The sequence below is a fragment of the Ostrea edulis genome, chromosome 1, assembly GCF_947568905.1.
Source record: "Ostrea edulis chromosome 1, xbOstEdul1.1, whole genome shotgun sequence".
NCBI lineage: Eukaryota > Metazoa > Mollusca > Bivalvia > Ostreida > Ostreidae > Ostrea > Ostrea edulis.
Window position 1 is genome coordinate 92742703 of NC_079164.1, and position 24188 is coordinate 92766890.

The window sequence follows — 24188 nt, forward strand, 5'->3', positions numbered from 1 at the left end:
ATGTGTAAATTCTCGTTTATATTTATCTTTGTCCAATCAAAACAATTGTAATAAATAACATTGGAATTATTGCTTAATAGTATAGCATTGTGTTATCAAAATGATTTATGTGGCATAAAATACACACCAAATTTTCAAGTTTTTCATTGCAAAATTATGTGAGGATATATATCCATTGTATTCAACACCAACACATTGGACACTTTGCCTTTATTGAAACTTGCATTAATTTCATTAAGTTTTAATAAATTCATTTCTTGGGAGACAACCTTTCAAGATCTATTTCCAGTGATCTCTATGCATTATGAAGGAAATGACATGTTTCAAAGCTTTGGGAGTGGTGTGGGTGACTATTCACTAATCTGTACTATTTCAAATTGGTAAATTTAACATTTTTTTCTCATCCATATTTGCTATACCATATCAAAGCACAACCCTGTAAGTTCAGTTTAAACTTCTGTACTGTTCAATCACATTTACCTTGTCTCATCATCACTGTCAGACTCTTCATCAAACAAGGCACTGAATTCTTTCTTGTCTTCATCTGTTGCTTTAACAGGGCCCTTATCTCTCTCAATCCTAGGCATTTCATCCACCCCAACAATCTGCAAAAAGATATGTAAGTGCCGACATCTTGCAAATCACTACATCAGTAATCAGAAGGCAAGAACTGTTATTGGCTTCAAAGCTATCTGGTGGTGCAGACCCATTCAGATCATTGTCTGAACTATTTTATCTCTTTTTATGAGCTATCTGGTATTGTCATGACATTGTGTGGGCTATCTGGTATTGTCATGACATTGTGTGGGCTATCTGGTATTGTCATGACATTGTGTGGGCTATCTGGTATTGTCATGACATTGTCTGGGCTATCTGGTATTGTCATGACATTGTCTGGGCTATCTAATTATGTCAGGAAATTGTCTAATCTAAAATATTGTGTGTTGTCATGATGCAGTTTGGGCTATCAGGTGCTGACATGACATTGTGTGGACTATCTCATGCTGACATGACATTGTGTGGGCTATCTCATGTTGTCATAGTATTGTGTGGGCTATCTCATGTTGTCATAGTATTGTGTGGGCTATCTCATGTTGTCATAGTATTGTGTGGGCTATCTCATGTTGTCATAGTATTGTGTGGGCTATCTCATGTTGTCATAGTATTGTGTGGGCTATCCCATGTTGTCATAGTATTGTATGGGCTATCTCATGTTGTCATGACATTGTCTGGACTATCTCATGTTGTCATGATGCAATCTGGGATTTCTCATGACACTGTCTGGGCTATCTCATGTTGTCATGACATTGTCTGGGCTATCTCATGTTGTCATGACATTGTCTGGGTTATCTCATGTTGTCATGACATTGCCTGGGTTATCTCGTGTTGTCATGACACTGTCTGGGTTATCTCATGTTGTCATGACACTGTCTGGGCTATCTCATGTTGTCATGACACTGACTGGACTATCATGATTATGTGTGGGCTGTCTGGGCTGTCATGACATTGTCTGAGTTGACTTACCAGGTCTTTCTGGGCTATCTGGTGCTGTAATTCTCGGTCTCTTAGCTTCCTCCAACTGCTGTAGAATTTGCCCAGTGGAGTTCCAGCTTCCTTGCATTCTCTCTCCCATGCTTCCTACAAACAACAGACATACCTTACAAAACTTTGTTTTAGGAGTTGTAGGCATACCCCGTTTTCTTTTTATGTCCAATAATTGGTTCTGTTTGTTCATGTGATTGACTATGTAACTAAGGCTTGATAACTGTCATCTGGAAATTAATCTGACAGTGAATTCAGTTTATCGGGGTAGATATGAATTTATTAGTAGTCTGTAAATGCTCTCGTTATTGAGATGTTAGTAGATTTAGTGTACATACCACAGCCTTTGTGTCTGACAGTTTTATATTGGTGGACTTCCGTCTGTTGTTGATGAATTTTGTGTTGTCATCCACTTTTTCAACAATTTGTTTAATTTGCTTGCAATAGTTTGCAATTTTACATTTCTTCATAAAATCTCTCAACTAAAAATAGACAGATTAAATACTTCATTAGAAAATGTACTTATTGAGGGCATTTCTAATACAGAACAAAATGGTTTATTCAAACACAGTGATTAATTATTCTCTCTGCATACTATTAACCCATTGCACTATCAGCATGTTTGTGAATGCACTTTTATGAAATTGCTTGGGACTGTGCACACATTAAAGACAATATTTACCTTTATCTTGAAGTACATCACGTGTAAAGCATCTCATAAATCAGAAGAAGGACTCTCTGCACTTTGTCACATATATAACAGATTTGATTATTTAATCCCCCATCAGGCATACATGAGGAAGTGTTTTGTACCTGAATTATCCCTGGGAGAACTAATTCTGGAAACCCGATGGAGCTGGCATGAATATGTAACTGGTCCAGAAGGACTTCATACAGCTGATCAATCAAGCCGTCCTACAATCAATCAGATCAAAGCAATGAAACTTAAATCTACCTTAAAGTCTGCTTCCTGTTGGGCACCTGAAAACGATCAGATTTTACTGATCTGAGATCTAGATAATGAATTAAACGGAAGAAACTGTGAAACAATAATTCGAAATACCTCAAAGGCTTAATCCAAGATACATTTGTCAATTCCTTTATTTCAAATGATAAAGCCATGGTTATTGTTTACTTACTTTAAATGCTTTTTCTTGTAGTTGTGCCTTTGAGAATTTGAGCATACATGCGAAGTTGAAAGGTTTTAAGCTGACAGTCTTGTGACGCTTATTGAAGTCCGTTTGCTCAAAAACCTGCAAAGAATTTCAGAGTTATCTTTCTTGTACTGCAACTTTTCTGTGACTTTATGCCATCCCACATCACTGTCCTCAAAATACACACCATGTTGCCACCCCACCCCTGTCACATTGGAATTTTGTTATTTTGGAATAATCCCCCTGAAATTGGGATCTCTTTATATATTTAGATTGTTAAAGAATATACAGTACGATTTTTTTTTTTTTTTAGACAAAGACAAAAAGAATGACTGTTAAGTTTATTAATATGTTTTTCAAAAGTAAAAGCAATTTCATTCACCAGCGTAGAACTTAGTGGGATCTGACACTACTTCTGGTGCATTCCTGCATTAACTTATAAATGTTGCTCATGAAAGGTTCACCATTGGAAATATACCGGTATACATTTTTCGTATACTGATCAAATGTTTAATTGACAACATATATACTTCAATCTTGGTTTTGTTCAGAAGTTTGATCACTTTCTAGATAAATCATGCCTTTTTATGACTGTGATTTGTTGAATGGTTTTAAATTACCAGGGTATTTAATTCTTGTCATGGTGGGAAAACATAAAGGATTTTAACATTTACGTCTTCAACAACCGTAAGTGTTTGATCACGGAGATGAGGCTTTCTAACATGTGTTTGATCACGGAGATGAGGCTTTCTAACATGTGTTTGATCACGGAGATGAGGCTTTCTAACATGTGTTTGATCACGGAGATGAGGCTTTCTAACATGTGCAAATCGCAGCCTTTAAATCACGGAGATGAGGCTTTCTAACGTGCAAATCGCAGCCTTTAAATCACGGAGATGAGGCTTTCTAACATGTGCAAATCGCAGCCTTTAAATCTCATTATGGGTAAAATCTTCCTTTATATACATCATAACTTGCCAGTTATGGTAAATCCAATCAAAAAAATGTGTTTCTGCTATAACAGAGTGCATATCATTTTTCACAGATATTCCAAGCATGCACCAATCTTACCAGTAACCTAGCATATGTGTGTGAATCATTTTTAAACAACTGAATCACCTCATGTATAAATAAACACCATGATCCATGACATGGCTTCAAAAAACTCAGAACCAGCTGAAATCTGAGCTCTGAGCACATACAATCCACTTCTGCATCACTGGCAGAAAATTATAATCAAATCAACACATCTGAGCAGTTGACTAGAAGGGTATAAGGGAAGTTCACCTTATTTTAATCTAAATGTTTGTCTGACATGAGGGCATGTGGCCTGGAATTTATGTCAGTAGGTCAGACGTTGCACCCACTGTGTGCACTCAGTCAGTGCCTTCTCCAGTAAGGCATTTTGATAGATGATCAAATCGATTCACTTTCCTTCATGCATGTAAGTTAGGTTATGCAGATTGTGATAAACTCTAATGATTGCTTTTTTCTTGCTGTTCTACAACAAAGGCTTAACTGGAGATACATTTCCCCAAGGCTTTCATCAACTCAAATGCAGCTGCTGTAATTAACATGAGATCAAACTCAGTGTTTTAGAATGAAATTCCTTTGATGAAAATGAGAAAGTCTTGTTTGAGATAAAAACATCTGAATCATCCAAGAAAAAAGATAGCATGGGAAAGTTAAAAGAAAAGAATGATTATACAGTCTGTTTACATAATGATGCCTACATTTGTTTGTCTTACACAAAATTCATATTTTTGCATTTGCAAGAGGCATGAGAAACAGAACTCTTGTCACCCCAAAATAGCATGCAAATTCTATTTCCAGAGTTTAAAAATGGCATTTGAAGAGCTACATTTGCAACAGTTGGATCATAAATGTAGAAAAAAAATACCTTCATCATAATTTGACAAGTATAAAGGAAATAACTGTAAAGGCTGTCAGGTTTTTTTCCTGAAGTCAGCCAAGATTTCCTGCATTTAATGTTGAAAAGGCCGATCCCTTAAAATAATCAGTCATGCATTCAGAAATAGCAACTATTCATGCCTAAATAAGACACTGAAAGCGGGAATGATATAGTCAGGATCCATCAAATCATTTTTTTCCCTTATAGATCTAATTTTGTTAGTTAAACTAAATGCATTAATTCCCATTTGATGTATACTGCATTTACACTTCACATATGAAATTCAATGCCACAAAGTTTTTGCAGTTTACTATATAAGGAACTGTCAGGTTACACAATATTAGTAAAACTGAAATCACAAATTTCATGAGCAAATAAGGCATTCCCACAGTGGAGTATCTAATATCATTTCAGGAGAGGGCAGATGGAAGCCGGAGTAATGTCAGCAGATCCACTCTTGCAATGACACTTATAACTAACTACTGCATGGGCAAGTGCAACAGATTAAAGGTCAATAGGAGAAAAAGAGGTCCTTGGATCATCATGTTCTCAACTACTAAGCAGAAAATCCAAATGACTCTAATTGTAGTTTAATTCATTCATAGAAACAATTTCCCCATAAATGGCCAGAATGTACACATAATTTGCCTACCAAATCCAGAAGATGTTGAAAGATTTCAGCAGAGGTGATTTTGACAAAGTAATTTATTATTAGAGAGGTTTATGCACTATTACTAATGGAATTCTTTACCTATCATTTAGTCTATGATGAATAAAATACATAACTGCTGTCATAAGACTGTCTACACACTATACACTTCGTGATAACCCCATGCTGACTACACAGTAAAAACTACAACCCAAACTATAGTACATGTATACTATAGGAAGGGAATGTCAACCCATCATTCTTTTATCTTAAGAGTACACCCCTGAGCTCATCTCTGATCAAATTCACATGTATATATATATTGACTGTGATTTATAACTCTGCTTCATGTTATACTTGAAAATCTCAGGTTGGTAAACAATTAATCTAAAGTAAATGCATGCCAAAAATGTCCCCTGTATAAAAGCTTGATAAAAGCTAATGGAAATTCTTCATTAAAGTTAACACCAATCTGTCAAATTGTCAATGTTGCATTAAGTAACATTTAATGCATGTTCATGCCTTTGCTAATTAAACATGAAAAATGGAATACAGGGAGTTGGATTTAATTGAGTATCAGATGTGCTTTTGTTATACAAACAAAAACAAATCAGTATCATTCCTAGAATGGGATATTGAGGGAAGTGAACCTTTCCCTTTATAAGCCTTCATTCCATCCTTATTCAAAAATAGAATAAGAAATCTAAAAATGGAACGGAAATATTTTAATGCAGATTTGTTTTTGTTTTAACTGTGATGAAAATCAAATGTCCAGCAGATCTGATAAATGTAAACATTGCAATGTTTTTTAACGGGCAATTGAGTATAAACCATCCCCACAACATCAGGGGCCCTGAGTCAACTCGTTGTCACGGCCACGAGTGGACTCAGACCTCGAGTGGTCTCAGGACCTCTGACGTTGTGATGATTACCCGATGAGAGCCAATTATAATTATCATATATGAATCAGCAATGAGTTATATTTGGTAACAATACTCATCAAAGATGCTGTTTATATTTGGTGCATTAATCACGCATTAGTACTCCGGCATTCTAATATGATAATAGATGAAGAAAATAAGTGTTCATGACCAAAGGTAATGAAATATAAATTCCTCTAAATTAATAAATATACAGTAAAATTAATTCAAAGTGAGTTTGATCTTACTCTTCGAAAGATGACAAACTTCACTTTCATTGAACTATTAATGAACAGATGTGATTTTTTAATCATCTTCTGAATTGGAGGTACTGAAAAATTCAGTGTCAGGACCAATTAGGCTCTACTGTCTCACCATTATATGACTCCACTGGTAACAATTCAAAACAGCTGGCTTCACCCATGCGATCATGTTATATAAAATGTGTATCAGTTATTTGATTTTCTACAAAGATTTTCAAAGACTCTTTTAAAATCTTTTACACCAAATGCTGGTTAAAATCCCATGACTTTAATGTAGATAACATAAATTTTTTTTATGTGAAACTACAACAAAATGGAAGCTAAACTTCCAAATACACTGAATCTGTCTACTAATGTTATGTAATCTCTTCTTGTTGGATATTAGAGTTAAATGGCCCACTGACACAGACTGAAGTAAAACAACCACATTCAAGTTTAAAATCGAAATAAAAAACATTTTCATGACCAATCTCTGTTTTATGAAGTAAACTTCAGAGGTCTGTGGCATGTTGCACAGAGGAAACATGTGTTCCTTGCAGGCATAAACGATAGAGACTAAAAAACAGACAGTTCATGTCACTGGATCACGATCACTCTTAAGTACATGCATGTTCCTTTTGCAGGTTTAATTTTATCTAATTTTCACAAATATGGGATGTGCATATATTTCTAATATTACCTGGAGAACCATGAAGTGACATTTCCCTGTGCAGTTTCTGCAGGTCCAATCATTTAAATACATTAACCCCAATTAGTATAATATCTTTCAAACTCAAAGAAATGAAAAAAAAAAAAAAAAAAAAAAAACAACCATTAAAAGATCTTTAACTTCTAACCAGGACAGATGCTCCAGCCTTCTTTTAATTATTTCATTAAGTGCCAGGAATTGCACTATGTCTAAATATAGAATATAATAAATATGACACAAAACCAGAGTTGAAATTTAATCTGAACTCCAATCCTCTCATTCTTAGAATACAATATAGCATAGCTGCATGATATATTTCAGTGATAATAGAAATAAGATTTTTTTTTTAAAGTTTCATAATGTCTGTCAAGGTTAGACCAATTTTTTCTTCCAGATTTGCCATCAAGTGATTACACGATCAATATTTTCAAGTTTTCATCTACTGACACCAAAACACAGATTTTAGGGCCACAACAGCAATCACACAGACGCTGAAGGACGTCTCGGTTTTACACCACTGTTTCTTCTTCAATCTTTTTTTTTTTACGTGGGCATTCCTTCATTTGTCAGGTAATGTTATTGCACTGATTGACTGTCTCTGAACAGTTTTAAGGTTTTTATTTAAGATAAATTATGCGACACTGAAAGAATAATCCAGTTTCTGGAAATGGATCAAATTTCAATTACTTTACAAGATGCCCATGCATTAAGACCACAATCCTCAACCGATTTAGTTATCTCAATCAAATCTTTTACTTTGACTCAAAACAGTCATTGATCATGATTTGATTATACCCCCCCCCCCCCCCCCCCCCCAATATGAATAATAAAAATAGAAAAGAAAAAAAAATCAACCAAATACTACTTTGAATAAATAACTTAAATTTCTGTATATTGCCTATACTGAAGACCTACCGTAGCTTGGTTTCTTGCATATCAATACACATTTTCCATTATATCCAATGAATTTATGTGTATTATACCTGCATGTGTGAAATTTCAAGTCCTGTGGCCTCTAAAATGACATGATTTTATGTGCAATAAACCATATACGTCTAGGCTACATAAAGTTGGCTGGCTCTGGTGAGCAAACAATGCTAATTTCATTTAATGTTGGTACATGTAGATATGATTTTTGTGAGTTTATTTGATTTTTATTTGTACATGTATGTTTAAGATATGCAAGAAAGGGCAGTGCATGTAAGCTAAGAAAATCAAACATAACACTACCATACTAGTGTTATAATTGATGTCATAATGTAGAATGGAGCTAGTATAATACTGCTTAACGAAGCATCCTTTAAAGCCTATATATCCAGAAATTTTAATTTGGCTCAGGAACAAAATTTGAAATGATTAAACAAACTTTGTTTATGTCAGTCCTATTAAAAAATATCTAGATGTTGAATCCTCAATTCTGTCATAGAATTCAAAATACTCCAAAAATGAACATTTGAAAACCTATTTTTGGATGACACAATCAAGGAACATGGTGCATCCATTATGTCAAAAGTATGCAGGGCGGCATCCAGACACAACAAAATTGCTCCTACACAGACATGTGGGTTGGGCATGTATAGGAATATTTTCCTCACTCACACAATTCCAGTATTACAGCAATCTTATTAACACACTTACCATTAAATGTTCATTCTAGTAACAAATAAAAACTTTATACATTCAAAATTCTCATCAAAAAGGCTCAAAATGAAACAAAAATGTTTGAAAGAAAAATTTTCCAGAGAAGACTTGGTTTATTTGGATCTGAATGCATCTTTCCTTGACCTGAAACCTGTCCCTCCCATTCACTTTAGTTCAATCTGTCTGTGACTTGTGATTCTTCAGAAACACACCAGTGGGTGGTCTGTCTGGCTAATTAGGATTAACCCCATTATTTACTCTGATCTGACACTGAAACACTGACTTCTGTTACAAGTCTTCAGCAGGTCTTATTCTGTAGCAATAAAGTTAGGAGAGAACTCTTTAATTAATTTCGCAAGCATTGCTTGAAGAGTAGAAAAATTACTCTGGGCAATATCTTTTTTAAAAAGGGGGTGAAAGGCACATTGTGGAATAAAGATCCCAGGCAGGGTTTGCTCCTAGTGCACTGGAGGCACCCATTCACATGCCACAAAAGCCCTACTATACCACAATCTTAGTCACTTTATGATCCCCAATTGATGGCTTTATGGCTACAACTGGAACAGCCAAATCAGTTCAGGTCGTCTTTCAGAATAAAACTACTGGCCTCTCCTTTTTCCTTCACAACTGATTACATGTGAATGTTCTGCCTGGCTTATCTTTGTTTATGGTCAATTTATCTTTAGGAGCTGAATTGTTCTATATTTAGGAACAAAAAGGTGAACAGTATAGGGTTCTTTCCAAATATAGCATGATTTTGTAAGTCTTTTATTGATACCAGTGTATATTCTTACACGTGGATAAACAAAGTCACTGGGTCAGCAGGCCATTTGAAGGCCAGCACTGGCATGCCTAAAGGGGAGACAATGCAGGGTAAATCCATTTGTCAAAACTGACAATTTCTGTCAGAAATCTATGGGCTGTAGGTAATATTAACATTCCATTCTAAACCCAATTAGACAAGACATATTCTCAAATGAATGAAAATTAAAATTTTTGTATAACTTTGAAATACAATCAGAAATTGTATTTATGATGATGAAGGAAAGAAATTAACATAGTTTTTTTGGTCTTTTTTTTCATTTTCATTCCAACCACCATTATTGATTGCTTATTCACATAAGGTATAATCAATGTACTGAGTTTTGTTTACCTCAAGCTTAGTATGATGCCCCTCCCCTATATTCCTCTGAATAATTCATTCATTTCAGCTCACATCCTGAACAAAAAGGGTACCGTAACATGCAATTATTACAACTGCATGGAGTACTTCTAAATTTTGAGCACTTGTGCCCCGTCCATTTGTAAAGTTTATATGATTGATTTTATATTGTTTAATGTCCCTCTTGAGAATTTTTTACTCTACCCAGGGTCCAGTACTTCAGAAAGACTTGCATATTCACTATATCTGAGCCCTAGAGCCCCTCCCCCTACTTTCTCTGGAAACATGAATGGTAGATGCTTTTCTCCTCATTATTACTATGTACCAAATCTTATTGTTTATAACATGCAAGAGTCATGAAGATTTTCAGGACATACGTAATGTTTCTGACACTATCCTAAAATTTCTTTTTCATCTCCTCGATATGAAGAGTTCTTGTATGATTTCCAAAATGGGTTTAAATTTTATATTGTAGTATTACATTACCATATTTCGTATATCCGCCTGGGTAGCTCGGTGGTTAGATAACCTAACTATAGCAATGCACCAGTCCTGGGTTCGATACCCGGTTTTCCAAAGATTTTTCTCACCTTCTTTGCTACAGTATTTGTTCATTTATACAACTTACTGTAATACATAAAAACTTAATTAAATTTTTTATTTGCAACAACCAGAAACTATTAAAATATGCTAACTCTAAAACAGACCTGGTAATATAGTAAATATACCCAAAGATTTTTTTGTAGAAACAAGATAGAATGCCAGTGAATTGTACGCAAAATGTAGCGAAAAATTATAAATCATTGAGAAATGTTACATATATCCAATTAATTAAGAGAAAGAATGTGTTGTTACTATGTGCAAATGAAGCCTGTCCTAGCACAAAAATCCTTAACCCACTGGAGCTAGGAATTTGACCTTCCTTGGAGTAAATGTCATCAAGTTGTTTTGTATTAATATGGGGATATAACAAAGTCATTACACAGCTAAATGTAATGTTTAAATTTATTTTTATACCCTCCATCCATATGTTCAAAGTTTCTTAAATTTTAGGTTGGTGTCTGTTTTTCTCTATCACCGTAATCATCCATTAACATTTCAACATTTTCGACTTCTCTTCAAATACAAGGCCAAAATGAATGTGCATTACATGATTGAGGTAAGGGGAACAAGAATTGTAAAATTTGTCCCCTATCCCCCGAGATGCAGTGGCAAAATCTACAAAATAAGGGAATCTTTATAAAATCTTCTCTATACTCAAGGAAATCTAGCAGACAAACTAATTGTGTATAGTCCTGATGAGGAAGGATTTAGTCCTCTACCTACCACCATAGTGAAATTCCTGGTCCCTGGGTCAGGAATTTGGTACTTTGGTGGGCTCTTAGTCTAAATATGGCTCATATAGTGAAAATGCATTATTTCCTTGACTCCTGGACATCAACTGAGTGCAAAGTATTATATTGAAGAAAGAAATGTCTATGAAAATTGAACATGCATGAGTCATAACCATTTAACCTTTATATAATAACATTATAGAGCATGGCGGACATGGCAATTTTTACGAATTCTTGGAATTCGTCCCTCATTGATTATAATAATATTATAGTATTTACAGCTTTTTCAATGATAACATTTACACATAATAACAGGTGGTGGCTGAGCAGACCCAGTTCTGGGAAAATGATCAAAATTCAATATGCAAACAAGAACTTTAGACCATGCAGCCTCCATCACTGAGTCTCACATAATTTAAAGCTGAATTCATTGAAACTGCATTTCCCACACAGTTGATCGATCAAGTGGATTTCTCTTGCATCAGATTTGATATAACATACTGAAGAAAACCATGCTGTCTATCATCTTCCATTTCCCCCTGAACGTCTGTGGAAATTTTATATCAGTTCAAGAAATTATGACATATTGTTGCAATCATTTCCTTCACCATTTCAAACAGAGTGTTTATGTAATTTTCTTCAGCATGCTTTGGATTACCCGATGTAGTCTTGTTGCCAGTCAACTACATAAAATTAAATAATTTTTCTTAAAATAAACGTGCATTTAATATGTTGGTTAATTGATGCTTCTAATATCATATACAAAGCCGTGATATAAATCCAGCACACCCCGTGAACTTCGTGTGGTATTTGGATGACAGAGACCTGCTCCCGGTCTGCGTCTTTCACCAATGTCACGTTTACAAGTATTAAACATGTAATAAAAATCTAGAACATTGCTCGTCAAAACAAAATGTAGGTCATTTAAATACATATATTAGGAATCATATAATATGTATTAATATAAAATGTATTCAGATACACTCTTGTTGTAAATGCATGCATATTTTAATAGCCTAATTTCTTATAGAGGAATAAAACACCAATGGAATCTGATATGGATGCAAAAGTGGATGATATGCACAATGATATCTTAATTATTAAAGATTGAAAAGTTTCAAAATGAACTCATTTAGTGAAAAATGCAGATTTAGAAGAAAGTTACATCTGAAACCCCTAGGTGCTAGACTCGCACATACACACAAACTACAGATCAGCTGAGTCAAGGTCTAAACCTAGTAACTGAGCTACCCCGTTAAAAGGAACCATGTACCACCATTCCAATGACAGTGCTTCACTTTGCTTGATGGAGGTTTCAAAGAGACAGGTTTTACTTCTATTCTCAATGACCATAGCATGGTCATCCAAAATCACTTTCATTGAAACCATAGGTCCAGTTCAGTGAATGAAATTTGCATGCTCTATGAAGCAAAGTGACACACTGTCATTGGAAGCATAGTACATGAATTGCTGATATTCATATTTTCATTCAAGTTTTAAAGGAAGTCAGCCATTATGACAATATATTATATCCTCTTTAATGATTTGTCAATCTTCACTCCGTGTACAGAATCTGTAATATTACCCAACATAACTCCCTACTCTTCAGAAGACATAACAGCTCTCTGTTCAAAAGACACAAGATTTAATCTTTTTCTTACACTCCTTAGGGATGGGCCCCTACAAAGCCCTATTATTTGTGTCATTTACTGGAACATCATTCTACCTGGAGAGCAGTTTTACCTGTTCATTCATACAGACTACTTTGATATGTCTATCGTGCAATGAATGGGTGTTCCTGAAATATTTACATTTTGAAAATGTCAGCCTTACCCATTCATTAAAAAAATTTGACATTAATCTTCATATCATTAACATAAAGATATGAAATCCTCTACTCTAAATCTTATTTTCTGAATAAAATTTTCAAATGCCACATTTTTTCTGCTGAAATTGACAGCAAATGTAGATATTATTGAATCATTAAAACTAAGTTATTGTAATGTGTATACGTGTTATTTCACCATCCCTAAAGGACAAGCACATGACATACGACACATTAACATACTTGTGGTAGTCACAGGATCTGGTTTTTAAAAAGATTGTATACATACAATGTTTGTTTACAAACAAATATGCAAATAAATAATGCACAGATCCTTATTCACTCTTGAAAGATTTTAATTGCATAGATAATATATATTTGCCATGAATCTAAAATGAAAATTTAATTCACATTTAAACAAAAATATGACGTAAAGAAGTTTAAACATCCTTTATTTACATCCATTGTCAATTCTATATAGATTCAATGATTTCAAAATACATGTGTATAGTGTTTAGCGAGTTTGTTGTAAGCATAAACAAATCTCAAAATATCAAGTGCTATTATGTTTGAGTGCTTATAAATACTAGCACTTAGAGATCCTTAAAATTGCCAGTTTCTGGAAATCCGAGTAAGTCAAGTGAAAGAATAAGGTTAAAAATGAATATTCATAAAGCCTAATAAGAATGTAGAGTTGTAAATTTTTGTACTAATTAAACTTAAAGACGCTGCTCGTCATGATAATAATACCAGAATTATAAAGATAAAATAATTCATATATCATATTTGCACACATGTATGCCTTATTTTAAAAAAAAATTAAATATATTGAATGACATTTTCTGTATCACAGTATGTTCAAGCAAACATCCCAAAACACTTCTCCCCACCAAATATCAAAATCTATCACTATATCCCTGCACATTATTTAACCCCCTGCTTTGTCCTTATATAAATATCCTCACCCCTACTAATAAGACTTGGGTACAAATTAAGCTTCCGATATATGCAATACATTTTTAAATTAGCCCAAAATTATTATTTCATGGTCTGCCTTTTGAACTTAAACTTTATAGAATTTTGATTAGAGTTTGTAGTATTAAACATCAGGAAATTTTACTGGTAACAATGAGAAAATTTCACACAGAAATTAATGAGCATTTAGTTTATGTAAAACTGGCATGGAATAGACAGAGCAGAATTTGATTGGCCTTTAATAATTGATGGTTTTAAAATAATTGTTTACATTTGGTCTGTTTGTAAACAAAATGTAAAGGGGATTTCCAAAAACCCTGTTCACTGTAATGGTTTTTTTTTTCTTTTGCCATGCTTCATCAGAAAAATGTTCCCTTTTTTACTTTTCCAAACAGACATGATTGTATCGGCCTCAATTCGTTGAATCAATGAAAATAAATTAAGAATAAACATAAAATCACAGAACACTATTGAGAGATAAAAGTACATATATTTCTAAGAAGGTTAAATCCATATGAATGAGCGTAGCCATTGGTGATAGCGCTTACATGTAAATTTGTGTGTCTTTCTACCTAGCTAGGGTTCAAATGCACTTTCTATAACAGACAAGCTGTTGCAGTTTAAGTCCATTTTACTGGCCATTGTAACCATGTGTCAAAATGAAATGGTGAGAAATTATTTCTGATACTTGATTAGACTGGGTAAATTGACACTGTGTGGTTATATATAGTGTATGGAGTTAGAAAGAGAGAGAGAGATGAAAGAAAAGGAATAGGAGGAAGGAGGGAAAAAGAAAGGTTATAATCCACACAAGCCTGAGAGCTTATTTCCATGTGGTCATCTACCATACCCTTTCACAAGCTCTGTTAATAACTAGGATCAAACCTAAGTTATGTTGAAGAGAAGTGAATGTTCTATAGGCAGACTTCCTGCAGGAGTCTAAAAGTTACTTATTTTCCTGTAGGCAATGATTAATCAAACTGATATTTTTTCATGTAAGAACCTGTAATTACAGAATGGCAAGAAAATTTCCAACAGAGATCTTCCACCTGTCTGTCAGATGTGGTGTCAATGAGCGAGCAGCTGGTCAACAACCGACCCTTCACTCAAGTCAAAATTTTACACCATCAATAAACTGTCCCCTTTTTTTGGATTCCAGCAATCTTTTAAACCATCTGTTAGTACTGGCTTATTCAACATCATCTGTATACTAGTTAACACTAATGATAAATTTATTATCAGATATATAATATTGTCGATGTGTTGTATTTGTTATAATTAAAAGAAATGTTATCTTCAATGTTTTTCTCTAACAGATTGTCACCAGCTATTGACTGTTAATAAACTTACGTCAACTCTAAGATTTTGATTTAGTCAAACTACTTTTTCCTATAAGAATTAGACAAACATTTGGTTTAGACAATTATCCCCATAAGTTCTGCCTTCACAAAGTAAGAATTTCTTTAACTTTCAATGGACCAAACACGGTTCCCCTGCACATAAATTAAGAAATATGTACCCTACGATTCTGTTCAATACAGGCAATAAAGGAGGGGACGTTTAATAAAACATGTAAAGTGAGGACAATTTTTAAACATTTGACCTGCATTTCGAGGACAGATGTGTACTGTTCGTTACCAGTTTATAAAACCCCATATCAAACGTGACCCACAGAATGGGAAAGGTTTGGCTTTTCAGTTTAGATACACAATTATATTAGATTAATAGTGGGAATAAGCAGTGTGGGGACAATTGTTGTTATTAATATATTTTCTCTAAAAGATTGGGTTTTTTTGTTGCAAATTTGAAAGAGAGCATTTGATAACCCTTTATAGGTGTCCCTATAAATACACACAATATACGCAGTACATTGTTTTAGCCTCTAACGTGTGTATTCTCTCCTAAACACCACTTAAAACACTTTCCTTAAAGAGAGAGAGATTCAAGCACAATATAAAGTATAGAATTCACATGATAAACCCATCTCTGAAGATTACTATCTAAAAAGACAATGAATTGTCAAATTCCCTGAATTCCTTAAGTTAAAACCAGGTTTATATTACAAATGCGCAAAGCTTGTCACCACCACTATACACCATGTAATTAAGGTGCATTTCCTGTAGAGGCCAACCAAAGTAATTAAAGAGTCCTGTCTGTAAACTAGCACATTAAAAACAGTCTGTCTCAGTGCAGTTTCTAATTCTGGACATTGTCAACATAAAAAGAGTTTCATAAATATCAATTATAGCTATACTTCTTTTTGTACGAATTTCATTCCACACGATATATTATCTCATTGTTGCTATGTTTTTCATTCATTATGCACGTGTTTGTCATGCAAAAAGATTGTAGTACATGTACATGCTAAAACCCTAATTTCATGAAAGAGGGTAATTATGACATAATGTATTCAGGATCCCATGACTTTTTTTTTTAATATCTACTTACAATTATGCAATCAAGATTTTCTGCTGGGTTTCACAGTAAATTTGACAGAAATATCCTCCATTTTAAAAAAAATAAATAAAAAAATTCACTGTCATGTACGAGTTTGTCATTGGGGGATGGCCGGGATACACATTTAGTGATTATATGCATTCATAAATGTATGTTTTGAACATTTTCATTTTACACAACCACAATTCATATGAACTACAATGTACCATGTACATGCACTTAACACATATATTATGACATAAGATGTACATGGGCTCCCAGAAGTGCTTGTAAGAGGGATTGGATCTATCTATATTTGAGCTTGAGATCATTTCAGATGAGATCTCTCAATTTTAATGAAATTACAACAAAAAATTATGGCAATACTTTTTCATGAAGCTTGGAATGAGTATTTGCATGTTAAAGGTCGACATAGTGTCTGAAGATTTTCAAGGTCTTTAACAATGTCATTTTATGTACTTTAGAGTTTTAAACAATACTGGTGAGAGGACAGCTTAGGGGGAAATAATTTATTAGTTTCAAAACCTTGACATGTGTGTCCATACTTTTTATATAATGTGCATGAAATTCAACCTATCTTCTTCGATTCTGTAAACAGACTTTATGCATTTCTTGGTACATTATTTTATCTGTCAATTCCTTTGAGCTTTATGCTATACCTTTACCATGGGGAGAAATGTTCAAAGGCCAAACAAAGCTTATTATTTGGATATTTATTTTAAAATAATTTTAATATAAAAAGTTCCCACATCACTTTTATTGCTGCAAAAGTACTATCTAATTATGCCATGCAGATATGAAATGTATAAAATACCTGAAAAGAAAAGTGGTAGATTTTCAAGAATGCTGTAATTGAAATGCAGCCATTTTTATCATCTAAGCTGAAGAAAATTTTCATCTTTTATTTATTGAATTTTTTAGGAAATTACTATGTTTCCCAACATTCAGACGATTTGTTTCCCAACATTCAGACTATTTGTTTCCCAACATTCAGACGATTTGTTAACAACAGTGTCCTTGACCTGGGTGTAATGACTCCCAAATGGCACATAATATCCTCATAGTTAGGTTTCAATTTGCTGTACAAGGCATGCAAGTTATACTGCAATCCCAACCATAAATGTTCTTTCCCCAAAAATTTCAGTGTAGGGAGAGAAATAAATTTAACTGGAATACAATGGCAATTAATTATACAATACCATTATCAAACCACAAAGTATATAATACAATTACTTCACACACATGTATTAGTTTGCCTCAAGGAAAACGCTGGCATATGTACATGTACTTATGATGCAAAATGACGTCAGTCCCATGACAACAACAGTGAGAAATAGACCACACAGCAGAAAACACATTGTCATATACATGTAATGAATACTTTATTGTTTTAGCTGTGTAAAACATTTATCTGATCAGGTTTGCTCACAATTCAGTGCAAATACTACAAAAGGTGATATCTGCAAAGAACAATAAGGCATTGGCAAAAAAATGAAAAAAAAAATAATAATAAAAAAATAAAATAAGCTTATTCATTCAAAGCTTAGAAAAATTACAGTGTACACTCTGGCTATAATGACATAATCATATATCTCCACCTAACAATGCGATATTGTTAAGCTTGTAATATCAAGCCTTAACTAGCATCCCAATATCTTCTTAACAGGGACCTTGAGTTTGGACACTGTGACCTCACCAACAAAAAACTTCAATGAGTAGTTTACCCTCTCCTGTAGTACAGTTCTGATCACAATGAGAAGAGATATGAATAACAATCAATACACCATTTGAAAAAAATCCTTCTGACAGCAGTATCACCTCTGGTCAAGTGATATTTACCTCTGTTTCTGACAGCAGTATCACCTCTGGTCAAGTGATATTTACCTCTGTTTCTGACAGCAGTATCACCTCTGGTCAAGTGATATTTACCTCTGTTTCTGACAGCAGTATCACCTCTGGTCAAGTGATATTTACCTCTGTTTCTGACAGCAGTATCACCTCTGGTCAAGTGATATTTACCTCTGTTTCTGACAGCAGTATCACCTCTGGTCAAGTGATATTTACCCCTGTTTCTGACAGCAGTATCACCCATGGTCAAGTGATATTTACCTCTGTTTCTGATAGCAGTATCACCTCTGGTCAAGTGATATTTACCTCTGTTTCTGACAGCAGTATCACCTCTGGTCAAGTGATATTTACCTCTGTTTCTGACAGCAGTATCACCCATGGTCAAGTGATATTTACCTCTGTATTCTCTGTGATTATAACCATTTGAAGATTTAATTAACATGTTAATTTCTCCACATACACAACTGGTTGTAAATTTCTAACTTGCATGCAAATAAAGGACTTCAGTGGATGGGGACTATGGAAATTTTACTATCAAATACATTTGAATGATTATCAATTTACCTTTCTCTCCCCTATTTGGTCAATATATCCATATTGTTGCAGATCTGTAGCTCTCTGGGAAAATCTCTGGTCTGCATGTCTGTCCAAGAGAGCTACAGATCTGCATCTATTTCTATCAACCAATTGAATGCTACTTACTTTTGGCAACTATTTTTAGTAACACCTCTAGTACACCCTGGCCCGATTTAATGGCACCCCCTATAGGGGCATTTGATTGCACCTTCTCTGGCAGGACCCCTTATCTCTACCTGAATCATCTTTATTAATTAGTTCATTCAAATCATAACAACTTAATTAACCAATCAATGCTCTAATAACATTTGTAATTTGTTTGAAATTCATGGATAGTGTCACTTTCATGTTATTCAGCAAAGGCTGTGCAGTTTCTTTGTTCGATTCGAAAACAGAAGGAATCGTAAATATATAGCCATTATCATCAATTTATTTTTTCATCTATTTACTTATCATCATTATTATTTAGACTTTAAAATGCCCTGATGCTCCCCTAGAAATGGAAGGAAATTAATGATATGGAATGCCATGTGTATTTCAATTTCTATTGGGCAGTATGATTAGTTTGCTGGGTATATGAGGTGATTAATTACAATGGATTGATTGTTTTACGTCCCATTGAGAATTTTCCACTCATATTAAGATGTCACCAGCTGTAGGTGAAGTACCATTTGTTTAGACTTGTGCTTAGCGCTCAGGGTCGTAACAGCTTGTCAATGCCGAGCGTTTAGCGGTGGAGCAATCACTACCTATTTTAACGTCTTAGGTTGGACACAGCCATGACACGAGCAGGGCTCGAACTCACGACCTCACAGTTACGAAGCGAATGCTCTACCACTGAGCTAATTAACTTGAAAACATGATAACTTGCATAATGACACAGTCTTTTAGTTTCTTGTGTATATATGAGATTCGGATTAACTACAGTGGAAAATGTGACAATTTGCATATAATGGCAAATTGGGTAAATGGGGTGATTAACTACAGTGGAGAACATCATAATTTATGCATAACTGCTTGCTATGCAAATGTTCACGTTTTTCACTGTTAGTTTATAATCACCACACATACCCCAACACACTAACAATGATTCCTTAAATGTATGGCCTACATCCATGTAACTTAACGGGAACTGAAATGCATTAAGCTGAAGCCAACTCTCTGCATGGAGGCAACATTTTCACTAGTCAAGGGTTCCAATCCACTAGTATCCTAAACCCTTGACTTGCTAATATGGAAGGCAATGGCTAGTGAATAAAAATGTATGCATAAAATTGAGATTATTCACCATCATGTCTGGTTATGGCAGAACAGTGTTTCATAAACACTTTTAAAGTTCTGGTTTTTTTTATATTTGTAAACAAAAGCTTGCTGTGGGTCAGTAACCGAACATGATATCTAATACATGTATTTGGAATCTTTGGCAGTCATTAACAATTCATTAAATCTGGGAAAACACACTTCTTCTAATTTTAACCATTCACAAAGTATAAAAAGTCACAGAATATGTTTAATCTAGAGGTCATGGCTAAAAGAACAGGTCTGTCCATCATAACAATGGGAAGTCTTGATATAGTTCATTATCCTCAAAGTTGTGCACCTGACTTTGCGTGAAACTCCATGAAATCTGAGCTAGAACTCTCAAGTCATTGACATTTTGAATTGAAATCACATGAGGGGTCCTGTAGCTTACAATCCTGAGTTCACCAATGCGGTCGGTCATCTCTAGTCAGCAATAAAATTTTTGACCCCTGAAAAACTCTGCTACCTATATTTTCTTAAACCAGCCAGATATTATGCCTCAGCAGAAAATATAATTCATTTACGGTCATTTGCATGCTTTTCCTGTACAGAAGTTTAGTCAGCAGAAAGCGATACCTTTCAGAACAGACACTTGGCAAGGCAATGACCAGGATGGGACAAATGACCATTGAACACCATCAAATTATACAAAGCATCTACATCTGCTTTGAAAGGGTTAAAAACCTTCAAAACTGAGTCGAGTAGGGCCCCATTGGTCACCTGAGTACCTACTTTTTCCCACATAAAACATTAAATCCCAATCATGGCCCCACCCTGGTCCAAGGATCACGGTGTGAATACAATCTACACTACATGCGAATGCTTGCACATTAATTTAACATAAAATTGTACTTTTGTGGATTTGAGGTAAAGTTTCAAAGCATTTTCAGACACATTTCTACTTGAAACTCCAATTAATTCTTGTTTCCCAGCTCTAAACTCAAGGGTCATGGTGCAAAAAACCTTGAATCTACAACATATGAGCATCCCTGCATGTTAATTTGAAACATTGTACCCTTTTAGAGAATGCTCTATGATAAGTTTGATTGAAATTAATATTGCAGTTAAAAATGTGAAAAGTTTACACAAGATAGATGCCGAAAAGAAGCTCAGGTGAATTAAAAGCTATTCTTCTAGACCTTTCGTGATAATACCAGGTATGGGGCAATCAGAAACAAGATGTGTTTGTGAAACATTGATGCCCCCATACAACAGCAAAGTCATTCTGGTACTATTTGAAAGGTCGTGACTCACGAGGATTGATTGATTGTATATTGTTTTATGTTCCTCTTCAAAATCCTTCACTCATATGGAGACATCACCATTGTCGATGAAGGGCTGCAAAATTTAGGCCTATGCTTGGTGCTTATGACCATTGAGCAGGCAGGGATCTTTATCGTGCCACACCTGCTGTAACAAGGGACCTCAGTTTTTATGGTCTCATCCGAAGGACCCCCATTTAGTTGCCTCATACGACAAGCAAGATGTACTGAGGATCTATTCTAACCCAGATCCCCACAGGGATGACTCACAATACACATGTGAAATATGAAAGTCCTATCACTAACCGTTCCAAAGTTATGGCTTAGATTAAAAGTATTTTAAAAGTATGTCAAATTTCCAAGGTCAAGCAGTCAAAAATGTTGGTACCAAAGACAGGTCTTGCCACAAGGAATACACATGTTAAGTATGAATGCTTCCCATCACTAACCAATCAAAAGTTATGACCAAGGTTAAAGTTTTTAAAAGTAGATCAAATCCCAAGCTTTAAGATCACAAGGTCAAAGATTTTGCTACCCAAAAAAGATATACTTGTTTTTGTGGCCAAGATTAAAGTTTTTCCAAAGTAGGTCAAACCAAAAAGTCAAGGTCACAAGATAAAAAAAATTGGTACCAAAAAGAAAAGGTTTTGTCACATGAAAAATATACATGGTCTGATGGAAGCATGAAAGTCCTCATCATCAGCTGAAAAGTAAATATGACCAAAGTTTTGAAGACAAACAGACAAAACTAAAAAGTATATGCCCCTGAATCTCCAGGAGCATAAAAAGCCATTTCAATGATGATTACATGTAATCATAAACCAGAGTACCCACACACATTATCTATATCAACATAGGATTATAGCATTGCAATGTCCTTGAGCACCAACATTCTATTTCTGTCAGAGCTGTCTAAATCTGTCCTTGAGTACATATATTGCTATTTGTTTTGTGTATCCTGTTGTATGCCAAACATTTGTTGCACATCTTGTCCTAGTAGAATCTACACTATAAAGATATATCAACATGGTTCTTGATAGTAGGGGAAATTTTTACAGTGAATATATGCTCTGATGTACACTATATCACATTTTATTTGCGAGAACATTATTTTTGAGTAATTTCCATGAGATTAGATATTTGTGAAAATTTAGTTCTTCTCACTAATTAACTTTTACATATACATGTAAAAGACTTAAAGCAATGTTATGTCTCATGAATAAAACATTACTGTGTCCGCATTAAAATAAAATCTTGCAAAATCAAAGCACTGTTAAATGTTTTCACTTTTCATTTAGATTGATTCCAAGTCCTAAGTGAAATACATGGCAAAATGAAAAACCAAATATAATTTGTTATTGTTTACAACAAATGTCTCCTCAGCCCACCAAATTCATAGTGCTCCAAATTACACACACATACACATTAACACACCCCTTCCCTAGATGAACTGCATGGTATGGAGGAGAAAGCATGAACAGGACACACCCCTTCCCTAGATGAACTGCATGGTATGGAGGAGAAAGCATGAACAGGACACACCCCTTCCCTAGATGAACTGCATGGTATGGAGGAGAAAGCATGAACAGGATCATGAACTACACTTTGTGTATTGAGGAAAAGATGGAGAAAATATTCAACTTGGTGTCACCAATGTCATTGTTGTATATGATACAAAAATAATGACTGTTATGCTGAAGTACCAGTAGGAAAGTGAACATACCCTTGTACATGAAAAAAAAAAGCTATAAAACACTCCTCTTTGATCCACTGTAAATTGTAGGAAATTATTAGATCCCAGGGTCAGAACATTGTGAACATCATAAGATGATAATAAAGTATTGTACAAAAAGCTCTTTCAAGTCTATCCAATAAGCCATACAGGAGATATTTTACATCCTCCACTTTTTTACTGACTCGATCATGATCCACTATAACTTTATGGAAAATAGTTGGATCCTCACATCCCAACAATATGTATATCTACAAAAGGCAAATCGTTGTATAAAGTTTTTTGGATAATTAAGCCACAAAGGAGAAGCATTCACAAGATTTTATGACAGAAAGTACATTGAAGTCCCTAGGAAGAAAGGAGAGACATGATTTATTAATTTTATGCTCACTATCTGAACAATATAAATTACTTCCAAACAAGGGTTTAGCTAAATTTGATTTTGTGTGAACACTTAACCCAAACCTAGTCACATGAAAATGCTTGTTGATGAAATTTACTTTTTAAAGAAGATTTTCCCCATATATTTCTATGTAAAAACTTAAAACCCCTATAGGGCTCTGGCCCCCACCTTGGCTTTGTGGGTATTACACAGTTTATAGTGAAATTCAAAATGCTCTCGTGCATAAGTTGGCTTTTCTGATCACCACACCCAATTTTCACTATTTCCCAATTGACGATCCTGGGAATCCCCTTCTCAGGTTTCCAGATGACTCTGGAATTGAACAAGAAAGTTGAAAAGTTGAGCCTTGAACCTAAGTTTGGTTTCGATTGACGCTGTGGTTCTGAAGAACAAATTGGATGTGTGAAAATTTTGAAAAATACTACACCATGCAATGCCACACTAATTTGATCACAAAAGTAAACTAATAAAGATACTCTGTGTCAATGAAAGCTTATTGGAAGAAATTCAACCAGATAATTTGTGAAACCTGTGTCTGTTCAT

The 24188-nt window shown here is 34.5% G+C and overlaps 2 protein-coding genes across 4 annotated transcripts in view; one reads left to right on the plus strand and one right to left on the minus strand.

Annotated features, from left to right (window-relative positions):
* Nucleotides 1–24188, minus strand: part of LOC125673805 (nucleolar complex protein 2 homolog) — an 89581-nt gene that overhangs the window by 2486 nt on the left and 62907 nt on the right. For both annotated transcript variants that reach the window (XM_056166278.1, XM_056166276.1), the window contains exons 12-16: nt 2682–2795; nt 2356–2457; nt 1881–2024; nt 1525–1638; nt 481–605 (exon numbers count right to left, since the gene is read on the minus strand). In XM_056166278.1, the coding sequence (XP_056022253.1) occupies nt 481–605; nt 1525–1638; nt 1881–2024; nt 2356–2457; nt 2682–2795 (599 nt within the window). The remainder of the gene's footprint in view (nt 1–480; nt 606–1524; nt 1639–1880; nt 2025–2355; nt 2458–2681; nt 2796–24188) is intronic.
* The window catches only part of LOC125673815 (uncharacterized), a 29261-nt gene continuing 7927 nt past the window's right edge, over nt 2855–24188 (plus strand). Inside the window, exons 1-3 of one of the 2 annotated variants that reach the window (XR_007369779.2) lie at nt 2855–6354; nt 7523–7698; nt 15081–15405. The gene's annotated coding sequence lies outside the window, so the exon portion shown is untranslated. Of the gene's footprint in view, nt 6355–7522; nt 7699–15080; nt 15406–24188 lie in introns of those variants that run through there. The other variant, XM_056166290.1, reaches the window with a different exon arrangement.